The 12,407-nt window shown below is 57.8% G+C and overlaps 1 protein-coding gene across 1 annotated transcript; it reads right to left on the reverse strand.

The window, feature by feature from the left end:
* Window positions 1–209: 209 nt before the first annotated feature.
* RNF222 (ring finger protein 222) lies at window positions 210–875 on the reverse strand (the record flags this gene model as incomplete). The annotated part of the gene is made up of 1 exon (XM_080629336.1): window positions 210–875. The coding sequence occupies one exon, from the start codon at window positions 873–875 to the stop codon at window positions 210–212; it is 666 nt and encodes a 221-aa protein (XP_080485462.1).
* Window positions 876–12,407: the final 11,532 nt, after the last annotated feature.

Below are 12,407 nucleotides of genomic sequence, written 5' to 3' on the forward strand. Positions count from 1 at the left end.
TTAACCAAAGGAGACACAAAACACCAGCAGTGACACTGTGAGTGCCCAAAGATCTGCAGAAAGGTCTGCAAGTCCATTGGCCAGAGGAGAGAGCTTTATCTAAAGCTGCTTCTGGGCTTTCTCCAGGGATCTTTCAAGACAAGTTCCAGCCCTAGCTCTGTCCCATCATCAGTGATACCCCTCTAGTCTCCAGGTTGATCCCATCCCCACTATGAGTCCCTCTTCACCAGCAGTAGCCAGGGGAGCACAGCCGCCAGCATGGCCACGGTGAGGATGAGGAGGACGGCGAGGGCGATGGGTGACTGGCAGCATTTCACTCCCAGGGCCGAGCTGGATGACACCGAGCTCCATGTTTCCACCCTGCTCCTCCTCCCCAGGGAGCCACAGTCTGCATCCACCAGCGGCATCCCATGGTTGCTGATGACAAAGATGTGGGCTTCCCGCGCCAGCTCTCCCGGGACCCCCTGAGCATCCAGGGCACTGTTCCCTGTGCTGCCGCACCGGTCAAAGCCCTGCACTGGCTTCACAAAATGACTGGGCACCACCAAGGTGTTGCTGGCCTCTGTTTTGGTCAGATGGGACAAGGAGGAAGGTGACAGAGGCATTTCCAGTGTCCTGGGGTTGGTGCCTGCTTTGGGTGGCCACAGAGCCTTCTTCTTGCTGAGGAAGGTGACGTAGCGGCAGACGGGGCAGATGATGCTGCTCTGGAGCTGGCCGTCGAGCTTGGCGCAGAGCAGGCACTTCACCAGGCAGTCGTGGCAGAAGGTGTGCCCGCAGCTCAGCCTGCGGTGCGCGGCCTCCAGGGCCTGGAACTTCTCATAGCACACAGGGCACTCGGCCGGGGCACCCTCCTTGCTGGACGAGGTCTCAGACATCCCTGCGACCGCCACAGGTGTTCCCCAGCTGTGAGGAAGAGGTGCGATGGGTTAATATGGGTCTGTGTTGCAATGACCATCATGGTCGGTATCTGAAGGGGGCTACAAGGATGCTGGAGAGGGACTTTTCATCAGGGACTGTAGTGATAGGACAAGGGGTGATGGGTTCAAACTGAAACATGAGAGATTTAGGTTAGACATAAGGCAGAAGTTCTTCCCTGTGAGGGTGCTGAGGCGCTGGCCCAGGGTGCCCAGAGAAGCTGTGGCTGCCCCATCCCTGGCAGTGTTCAAGGCCAGGTTGGACACAGGGGCTTGGAGCAAGCTGCTCTAGTGGAAGGTGTCCCTGCCCGTGGCAGGGGTTGGATCTGGGTGAGCTGAAGTTCCTTTCCAACCCAAACTATTCTATAATTCTATGATCCATCTCTTCATCTCGCCTCATCGCTCTCCTGCCTTTGCCCTCTGGCCCCTAACAGTTGCAATGAATGGCCTCCAGGCATGGTCTCAGCAAGGCAGGGCATTCTCAAGAGAATTAAGCCTCTCAGTGTGACCCTTGGGGCAAGAGAGAGATGATGGGAGGACCTCAGCTCCAGAGCCACTGGGGGCAATAATCCCTGGCTGCAAAATCACATGGAAAAAGGTGTAAGCCCCTGGAAGGAGCTGTGTCTGGGTGAGTGTGCCTGGTACAGATAAACCAGGTTCAGCCCGTGCCACGAGTGACCCCATGCAGAAGGTGGGAACTCCCATCCCACAAAGAAACCTGCCAAGGGAAGGGAGATGCTCCCATTCAGCGGATGCAGAAAGGAGCAGAGGGAGGCCAGGCCAGTGCGCAGGCCCCCATGGGGATGGAGGGGCGGCAGCAAGCACCCGCCCCAGGCTGTGGGGGTGTCCCAGGCTCGGGGCCAGGCCGTCACCGTCCCGTCGCTCCTGCTGGCGCACGGCTCCCGCGTCCCGGTTACTCAGAGCGGGCAGGGCAGAGCCGGGCAGCTCACCCGGCCCCCTCCCTGCCCCGCGGCACGGGGGGACGCTGCGAGCCCCAGGTCCGCATCCTGGTCTGTGGCCGCCCCGGGCACGTCCCAGGGAGAGGAGCGGCTTCAGGGGAGGCAGAGGGGAGAAGGGAGAGGAGAAAGGGGAGAGGAGGGAAAGGAGCGGGGAGGAGGGGTTCTCCCCTCAGCTCCCTGCTCTCAGACCGGTTCAGGCACCGGAGCTTCATTAAACCTGCAGGCTTTTCTAGACCTTGTAGCATTTTCAAACCCAAACCAAGCCTGCACCCCTCTTGATCCACATGGCCATGCCCATGGACATCCCCAAGCCCAATTCTGTAGGGTTTGCCATCCCTTTCTTGGCTGCCCTTTTCTTGCACAGGAGCCAACCCCTGCACCGGGATGATCACGGGAGGCAATGAGCCATCCCCCCCCCCCCCCCCATGCAAGAGAAGGAAGATCCAGGTTCCTGCTCTGGTTTAGGAGTGAAGAAGGACTTGGTGCCCCCCAAAAGCACTGCAGAAGGAGACCCTACTCCCATGCCCCAAAGCCCCCTTACCTGCTGCAGGGCACCGGCGCAGGGGCTCTTCCATGCGCTGTCCCCAGCAGCAGAGCTCCCGCTGGGCAGGGGACGGGGACTCACAGCACAGAGGTGTTGTTTGCGCGTTCCATGCGGCTGCGTTGCGCAAAGGCTGGAGCGGGGACAGGGACAGCTCCCGGGGAGTGAATGCGGAGGAACCCGTTCGGGTTTTAAAGGCCCAATGCTGGCCTGGTTGGCCAGCGAGTGGGCGAGGAGCCGGCATCAGGCGTCGGAGGGCAGGGACAGGAGGCTGCTTTCCCTCATGGAAAGGTGTAGCTGGGCTCACCCCTGGGGTCAAACCCCAGGGAAACAGGCACTAAAGGGGATGCCTGGACCCCAAAGCACGTGAGCTGCAGCACCCTGCACAGGGGCTGGGCTCCTGGGAAACACTTGCCTCCACTCACCATGACTCCCATCCCACACCTTGGCCACATCCCCGCATCCCCTCCCCTCCTCATTCCGCCTGCTCATCCCCGCAGCCCTGCACTTCCCAATCTACACTGTCAGACATTCACCAGAGCCCTGCTGTGGGGGTTCATGGCCCAACACATGCACTCAGGCAGGAGTGGGGCCACCACCGCCTTGCACCCGCCCTGAGGGGTTCCAGCATCTCTGGGAGCCGTGGTCCAGCAGCAGCAGGAGCTCCGGGCTCAGGGCAGGCAGGAGTCCCATGCTCGGCCATCTCAGCTGCTATGGGTAGCTCCTTGGCTCCTGAGTCACTCTTTGGCCACGTGCAGGCTGGAAACTCACAGAGAAGGTTCCCTGTGGCTTTACCCATATTCAAGAGTGCTGCCCATCCCTCACCCGACCCCCAAGCAAGAAGCTGAGAAGCACCTTCCTGTACAGCCTTACAGGGTGGATCGCTCCTGCCTTAATTTCAACTCTTTCCAGCCACCCCTCAGCCCGGTCAGTGACCACAGGGCTGCCAGCCCATGTCAGTCTGGCCAAGTGGCTCTCGATGCTGCTTGTCACATACAGAGAAGGTCCCCAGGACAAGCACAGTGACCCCAAGGCTCCTGCCTGCACGGCTTTCCTGGCTCTGTGCACCCTCAGGACCAGGATTTGCACCATTAAGGGGCCTGAATGCCCCACCTCCGTCATGGAAAGCCTCCAGGAAAAACCTGGACATACAGGGAGGTCTGCCTTGGGGCAGAGGTGCTCTGCAGAACCATTTCCAGCCCTGAGCTCCTCCAGTTCACAAAGAAGCCCAGGGCTCTGCAGGGTCTATGTAACAGGCAGAAGAGGAGATGCATCTTTCACCTCCTGAGATGGCTCCTGGGTGCCCTCGTGGGCAGGAGAGGTGTTTCCATGTGGCTGGGTGCCAGGCAGGGAGCAGCGTGGGCAGCAGTATCAGTTGCTCATGGGCACAGCAGTTGATTACAACACGGGGATGGTTTCTGGGAGAATAAGGTGGATGCAGCCCCACTGGGACACCCCATGCACTGGGACAGCTGCAAACAGCATCTGCCCTCACAGAGATCACCCGGGGTGGGAGGCTTGTGCCACAGGGGGAGCCTGTGCAGCCAGGAAGCCTGTCCCTTGCTGAAGGGAGCCCCGGAGCACACCAGCACGTTCCACACCTCTGTGAGGATCGGGAACTAAATCATTCCACTTGTTACCCCGGTTTTCTTGGGATGGTCCGAAATGGAGGCTGAAACCTCTCCAGGTGGATCGTGTCAGGACTGAGGCTGAGCAGTCACCCCTGGGGTCAGCATCCCCATCCTTGGTCCCTTCCTGATGCCGCTGGAGGTGCCGGGGCTGTTTGCATCCACCGAGATCTCCAGTGCTGAGCAAGGGATCTGGGCCAGCGAGACCAGATCTGGGGCAGCCGAGGAGCTCCCAGCTTCAGTTTGCTCTCTGCTAGCACTGAGGCAGGGTAGAAATTCCTGTTTCCCATACTTTGAATGCTCTCCACTGTAGGAAACTATGAGCTCATGGGTCTATACATAGACACTGGAAAAACGGGTCTGTCTCCCTTTGCTGCTTTGACCACGCCAAAATTAAAGGGCTTTTGGCACATCACAGGCTAGGCTTTGTCAGCAGTTTCGCTCTTTCCCAGGCATTGCTGTTCTCGGGGCCTTTGCTTCACTTTCACATGCAGCAGCATCTTTCCTGAGTGACAGGACTGAGTCTGCAGGAGCCTGAAGGACAGGAAATCAAGCTCAGGGGCAAAGCAGGTTCCTAAGCTTGGGACTTGTCGCTAAACTTGGGACTTGCTTTGCCTTAATCCTGCCTGTATCTTTTTCTTGGGCTTTAAGAAGTGCAGACCATGGCCACTGTTTCAGCCTCCTCAAACCCAAGGCAGAGTCAAGGGCTCCAGGATCCTTTTATCCAAGCAAGAAGGTGGCACCAGGCTCAGCTGCTTTTCGAAGACCACAGCTGAGACCTTTCCTGCTCTGGGGTCAGTGGCTTCCAGTGAACAAACGACATTTCTGACCCAGAAGAGGACACAGCCCTCACTGCAGGGTCCTTTCCCTGTGACCACATGGTATTAAGGCAGAGCTTTGCAACCTTTTGCAGGGACGAGAGGATGCTGCAGAGATAGCCCTTGTCTTGGCATCACCCAAACATTCCAATCTCAGCGACCAGGTGTGAAGGAGGCAAATAATATTGTATATAATTACGTGAAAGTGCTTATTTTCAAAGCACATTTAAAGCCAGAAGCTTGATCTATGCATGAGCCAGGAAAATAATCACCATAGGTCTCAATATCATAGAATCCCAGACGGGTTTAGGTTGGAAGGGTCCTTAGAGATCATCCAGTTCTAAGCCCTTGCCACAGACAGGGACCCCTTCCACTGGAGCAGCTTGCTCCAAGCCCCTGTGTCCAACCTGGCCTTGAACACTGCCAGGGATGGGGCAGCCACAGCTTCTCTGGGCACCCTGTGCCAGCGCCTCAGCACCCTCACAGGGAAGAGCTTCTGCCTAAGAGCTCATCTCAGTCTCCCCTCGGGCAGGTTAAAGCCATTCCCCTTGGCCTGTCCCTACAGGCCCTTGTCCCAAGCCCCTCTCCAGGTTTCCTGCAGCCCCTTTAGGCACTGGAGCTGCTCTCAGGTCTCCCCTTCAGGAGCCTTCTCTTCTCCAGGCTGAACAAGCCCAGCTCTCAGCCTGTGTCCATACCAAATCCATGCTGCACTTCTCCAGATCCCAACCGATGGAACAGGGACATTTCCAATGGCGTCTCCCACATCCCTTTGCTCAGCTGGGGCCAGGATCCTGATGAGAGAATCCCAGATTTATTCTTGGTGCCAGGACGCACACAGGGAGCTTTGCTGTGCATCACAACCCACCCGCACGGCTGGGGGCTGCTGGAAAGGATGGGCAGGGGAAAGGCTCTGGCCTGGGAGGTGTGTAAGGGAGTGATGGCCAAACGCTGCAGGAGGGTTCGCTGTACCCATGTCTGGATTGTCCCTCAGTGCCATGTCCAAGAGATGATGGCTGCGATGGTTGGTTTCCCTGCCCAGTGCTGTGTGCATGGTGAAGCTGCTGGGCAGGTCCTGGTGCAGTGTCCTGGGGATGCTGCTCCTCCTGCCTCTCCTCCAGCTCTTTTCCATTCTCTTCCCACCTCTTCCCAACCCCAGCTCAAACACTGAGTTGTTGGCATTGGTAGGAATGAGGTGAAGGGAAGGCAGGAAAAGAGTAAACCCATATTTAACCCCAGCCCAGGGATATATTCCAAGCTGGCAAAGACGCTTAGTGAAGCAAAATTACTTTCCCAGTGCTGCATGGTGCTGGTGGAGGGTCCACGTTATATCTGACTCATATCCAGTCCTGTGCTATCAAAACAAACTCACATAGGTAGAAAACAGGACAAGCTTGGGGACACTGGCACTTCCTAAAGAGTCTTGGGTGCCTCTGAGTTCATCCATCTTTTCCCAGACTTTCTTTACTTGAATTCATAATGGGGAAATCAGTGTCTTCTCCTCCGTGGTGCCTTCATGCTGCCCGTCAGGCACCCGGCAGGATGCAGACCCACCATCGGGGTGCCGGTGTAGCCAAGACAGCCCAAACCGCGTAACAAACCCTCTCTCCCTTCAGCTTCCTCCGCGGTGCTCTTTGCCGTGCCCAGGAGGTGGTGCTCTCGGATGCGCTTTGGTCACCCTCACTCCGAGGTGCACTGAAAAAGAGCCGTGATCCTGCCTGTCCAGGGTGCCAGGACTGAAGCTGGTGATGCCCATCAGCTGGGATGGATGGGATCTGCTCGTCCTCGTGCTGATCAGAAATTTAGGTCCAGCCATTTGATGAGCTGAATGCTCCTCAGACACCAGCTGGGTTTGTGCCCATGTCCCCAGCTCCTTTTGCGAGCTCTGCTTTCCTGCTGGATGGTGCAGGCTTTGTGAAGGGACCTGCACGGTCCCCGGTCGTCATGGCTCCGACCTGTCTGACACCCTTCCAGGAGTGATCCTGAGCCTGGCATGAGTCCTTGGAGCTTTATTCTGACACCAGATATTGGGATTTGTCCCACCCAGCCCATGCAGAGCCACCCAGCCCCATGATGCACGCAGTTTTCTCACACCTGGGAGGACAACTGTAGTGTCCATGGTGTCCTTCAACACTTATTTACGCCCCCCGACATGCCCTTCACGAAGCAGGGGGTCCGCTCACCCAGTGAATCTGAGGGCAACCCAAAAGCAGTCACCTCAGGTGATAAGCAAGATCAGCGCTGCATAAACCCTCCTAGATCCGGTGGCAAAGAGCCACCCTCTTGGTCCCCTGGCTTGGGGCTGCCTCCCACATGCCTCCCCATCTCCCTGGCCCTGCTCCCACCTCCCATCCCACCCTGGCCCCTCCAGGATGTTGGTTCCGTGCAGGAGGGAGTTGCTGCAGTGCTAAGCCATGGCACTGTGTGTGTATGGAGGAACAATCTGGCTTTGAGGGGAGCTGGCAGATGCTTGAGGGAGAAGAAGGCACCTATTGAGCAGCGCAGCCAGGGCAGCAGCTGCCCTGCAGAGCTCTGCACTGCCGGGGCTGAGCTCACCCGGGCTCATTCTGGGGTCCTGCAGCCTCCTCCTGGGGACAGGGACAGGCTGGGAGCAGCTATTGAACCCCAGGAGGAACCCACTGTCAAACCCTGCCATCAAACATGGCCAAGCAATGGCAGATTGTCCCCTTGCTTGTCTTCCCGCACCAGCATGCACACCAGCCCCTTTGGAAAGCACACAAACCATAAGCTGTGGCTGCCCCATCCCTGGCAGTGTTCAAGGCCAGGTTGGACACAGGGGCTTGGAGCAAGCTGCTCCAGTGGAAGGGGTCCCTGCCCATGGCAGGGGTTGGAACTGGATGAGCTTTAAGGTCCCTTCCAACTCAAATCAGTCTGGGATTCTATGATTCTATGTAGACCCAGCACAACCCCTGTGACCGGTCTCTGCCATGCCATGAGCCATGCCACCCTAGGAATGTTTCACCACCAGTGTCCCCTGCAGCAGAGGATGTGACCTGACTCTTTTACACCGTCCCCTCTTGCTGCCTTTTTACCAGGCAGCTTCCTCAAGCCTTATCCTGGGGGGACACGGCACAGAAACCCTGCAGTGTCAGAAGAAAAGGCTGCTGTGGTTGGGGGTCTGGGGCCTTCTACCAAAATGGGATGTTCCCTGGGGTTTTGGCTGCCAGGTTGTGTTGTGGTTTGGGTTTTAACTCCAAGCCTGGCTCCTGGAGGGCTGAGATTGCAGAGGGGTTGCTGTCTTTAACAGGAACAAGTGCAGGTCAGCTCCTAGTCCTGAAACAGCACACTCCTAGCCGTGGAGCAGCGTGGAAAGAAAAGGCTGAATAAAAGGAGCGCTAAATAAACAAATTGGGTTCATTTAATGATTTTTCAATGGTCTTACGACTACACAGCCAGTGTGATGCTGTGAGTGGAGGATTTGCAGGTAGAGCTGCTCCACCACCTGGGATCACTCAGTGGGTTGCAAATCAGAGACCCAGATGGGTTATTGAGAGAAGGATGAGCATCTGCCCAGACACAATGGCAGGAGGGACAAGGGTTGTGCTCCCTATCCCACCATCCTGAGGGCTCTGTGCTCCCTGTAGTCAAAATAAGGGAAGGAAAACCCCAGCTCTCTCTTCCAGCTGGAAAACACACAAGGGTGCTGACAGTGCTACAAGCCAGAGTGTACCATGGGGACAGGGCATGTGGTGCCTTGATGTCCCCTTCTGCAGCCTGGGGAGATGATGGGTCCAGCACAGAGACATGCTCCTGAGACTGCACTGGGGCTGTGGCCACTGACACAGCCATTTCCCACATCACCTGCGCCCTCCACATCCATTGTTAGGGACCCCCAAGAAAATGGGCACAAGCAGAAGTTGGGTGCCCGAGGGTTCACCCCTGCCCCCTGTGAGGAGCCGGGTAATGATCAAGAAATCCTCTTTTGAGGGCAGCTCTGCTTTTGAGAGGCAAGCAGAGCTGCAGATCTGTATTTTTAGGAATCGCTGGCAAAGTCTGCTGAAGGAAGTGATTTGGCAGATACTGCCCAGGCACCAAAGGCAGCGCTCAGATTAGTCAATAAAAATAGCAACATTTACCAAAACCCATCTTGGGATGGATGGATACAGCCAGCTCAGAGCAGGGACTATGGGTGTAGGATGAAGGAAGGAGAAATGAAGTGACCCTGTTGTTGAGTACAAGATGCTTTGCTGCCTTTGTGCTTGGAGAAACGTCCTGTTAAGTGCCAGCTCTTCCCCTGGCCTGGGTCCAGCCATCCCTCTGGCCAGGCTGCGTGGTCCCTGCACCGAGGTCCCTTCCAACCCAAACCATTGAAGCACATTCAATTCCAGCCCCCTGCCATGGGCAGGGACACCTTTCACTAGAGCAGGTTTCTCCAAACCCCGTCCAGCCTGGCCTTGAACACTGCCAGGGATGGGGCATCCCTGCCCTTCTCTAAAACTCACTCCTGGCAGCTATTCCTCCCCCTTGAACCTTCACCAGCCTCTCTCCGGGGTGATGCTCAGGATTATGTACACACTGCAGGGCCCCATGTCTGGACCGGTAATTCCCAGCCCATAACCAATCCCCATGGGATGCACACCCACCCCATATCCCACCCTTTGGGGCTGGCTGCTCCACAGATCTCCGTGCGCCGAGGCACAGCCCTCGCAAACATATAACCCTTCCTGTCTCCATATCCCCCACATGGGAATAACCTCCGGCAGCCCCTCAGTCCAGGTGGGGGACAGCCCCAGCTCCTGCCCATGCTGCCCTGTGAGAGATCCCCCTTTGCTCCCACCCATCACGGCTGCCACGTCTCTCTCGGCCTTTCAGCAGAGGGGCTTTTGCTGGAGAAACACAGACCTGTGTGTGCTGGTGGCAGACACGGCTGCATTGTGCCACCACTAATGCTAAGTGACTGCTCCTTTGTGCGCCTGGAAGCACCGAGCCCGGTGAACGCATGGGAACAGCTCCAGCTGACAAAGGGGAGCAGCCGGGAGCGACCTCAAAGCAAATATTGAGTTAAAACTCAGTGTTAACCAGGCAGAGCCCTTGGGAAATCCAGCCCCCACCAGCGCTGTGCCTTTGTCACTGGAGGCAAAGCCCTGCTGGGCTGGGACACGGGCAGCTGGGAAAGGTGGCTTTGATGGCATCCAGTGCTGGTCCTGGAGATGCTGTGCTGGCAGCTGGCTGGGACAGTGGTGCCACTGGGCACACAGAGGGGCAAAGGAGATTTCATTAACCTTAGCACCTAGTGTGGGAAAGAGGGACTGAGGCACTCAGGTTGGGATTTAAAGGATCCCACCAGAGAGGGGTGTGCCACTGCACGGGTGCCCCTTGAGACATTCCTTTAGGGTTGCACAGATACACCCTTGGCACTTTTAGAAAGAAGAACCCCCCCACACACCCCCCAACTCATTTCCAGCTGCCTCATAAGGGGTGATCTCTGCGATGGTTTCAGTGAGGCTGATCCACACACATCCAGCATGAGCGCATTGACACACAGCCACTGTGGCGAGGTACCCCGAGCAGCCCAGGGGTTGATGTGCAGCCTGGAGCAGCCCTGACCCCTACATCCCACAGGACACGTGCAGAGAGCCCTCAGCACTGCTGATCTGGCCGCTCCCAGCTCAGAGCAGCAGAGGGCTCCACGCTGGGAAAGGAGATGTTCTCCCAGTCAGGCCTCCTACTTCTTCACAGCCACCTCCATCTCCCTGTCTACCCCCAAATGGGGTTTTGGAGAGTCAAGCAAAGGGTCAGTTGAAGTGGGAAGGTGGAAGTGGATGGGGTGGACCAGGGCTCTGTGAGCATCACCAGCATCAGCCAGATGTGGCTGGGCACAGGAGGTACAGCTGACAGTGCACAAATGCACCGTGGGAATAAGGCTCCATCTCCAGGAGGGATGAGACAGCTCCAAGGGCAGCTCGTCACTGGGATGACTTCTCAGAGGACGCTGTGGCTTCCCCACCTCTCGCAGCCTGTAATCGAGGCGCAGCATTCACCTGGGAGCTGTGCTCTGCCGCACGTCCTGGGCTCGGTGCTGACGCTGCCCAGCAGCTCCTGTGGCCTTGTGCAATCCCCAGGTCACACTGGGTGACCCGGAAAGTCCTGCGCAGGTGTCAGGGGACACCAGTGGTGCTGGCTGGGGAGGGAGCAGGGCCTGATCTTCATCCTCACGCTGTCGGCAACCACCCATCCCATCCACTGCAGGGAGAGTGGAAAAGCACTGGAGCATCAGCCTTGGGTAACCCTACATACGGGTGGATGTGGCAGAGCAGAGGCTGTGAGGACAGATGTGGGGACAGACACGGCTGTGGTGGCACCATGCACATGAAGGACACAGGCTGTCAAGACAAGGAGAGCTGGCATGGCTGTGGTTCCAGCCACCACTGTGCCACACTGCTGCCAGCATCAAGCCACCGTGAGGGGAGCACGAGGCATCCCCACGGCATCGCCTGCCATTAATGACAGGCCGCTAATTACAGAGGTCAGAAACTAAACATGCAAACAAAGCTGAAGTATTAGGCCAGTGTGAGGGAGCTGGAGGTTGGCCATTGGCAGGACCTGTCTGAGGAGGCAATCAGCTGTCCCCACCCCACAGGGCACAAGGGCAGTGACACAGGGCTGTGGAGACAATGGGGAAAACAAAGGGATGGACAAAGGGAAGAGTGGCTGGAAACAGCCTGGTGGGAAAGGACTGGGAAAGCACCCGACTGATGGCTGCTGAACACGAGCAGCTTGTGCCCAGGCAGCCAGGAAGCCACCAGTGTCCTGGCCTGTACCAGCACCAGTGCGGCAGCAGGGCCAGGGCAGGGATTGTGCCCCTGCACTGGGCACTGGTGAGGCTGCACCTCGAATCCTGTGTTCAGCTCCAGGCCCCTCACTGCAAGAGAGACATTGAGGGGCTGGAGCGGGGCCAGAGAAGGGAATGGAGCTGGTGCAGGGCCTGGAGCACAGTGTGATGGGGAACGGCTGAGGGACCTGGGGGGTTCAGTCTGGAGAAGAGAAGGCTCAGGGGGGACCTGATCGCTCCCTACAAGTGCCTGAGAGGAGGATGGAGCCAGGAGGGGCTGGGCTCTGCTCCCAAGGAACAAGGGATGGGACAAGAGGAACCGGCCTCAAGCTGCACCAGGGCAGGTTTAGATGGAGCTGAGGACCAATTCCTGCCCCAGAGGGTGCTCAGGCATTGGAACAGGCTGCCCAGGGCAGGGCTGCAGGCACCGTCCCTGCAAGTGTTCACACCCCGTGGAGACGAGGCCTCAGTGCCATGGGTTAGTGGTGGCCTTGGCAGGGCTGGGGAATGGTTGGACTGGATGAGCTTAAAGGGCTTTTCCAACCCAGTTGATTCCATGATTCCATGGACAGGGAGAGGCTCTGGGGTTTTGGGGGACCCTCGGCCTGTTTCGGCCCGAAGGGGGCTTGGGAGGGGTCAAAGCGAGCCAACACGCTGAGCAGGAGCCGGCCGAGGGTGAAGGGGGGAGGCCAGCGGCAGGGATCGTTCCGGGGTCACTTCGGAGTCACACTGGGACAACACCAGCGTCCCTGCACGG

Source organism: Psittacula echo (genome assembly GCF_963264785.1).
Source record: "Psittacula echo genome assembly, chromosome: 14".
NCBI lineage: Eukaryota > Metazoa > Chordata > Aves > Psittaciformes > Psittacidae > Psittacula > Psittacula echo.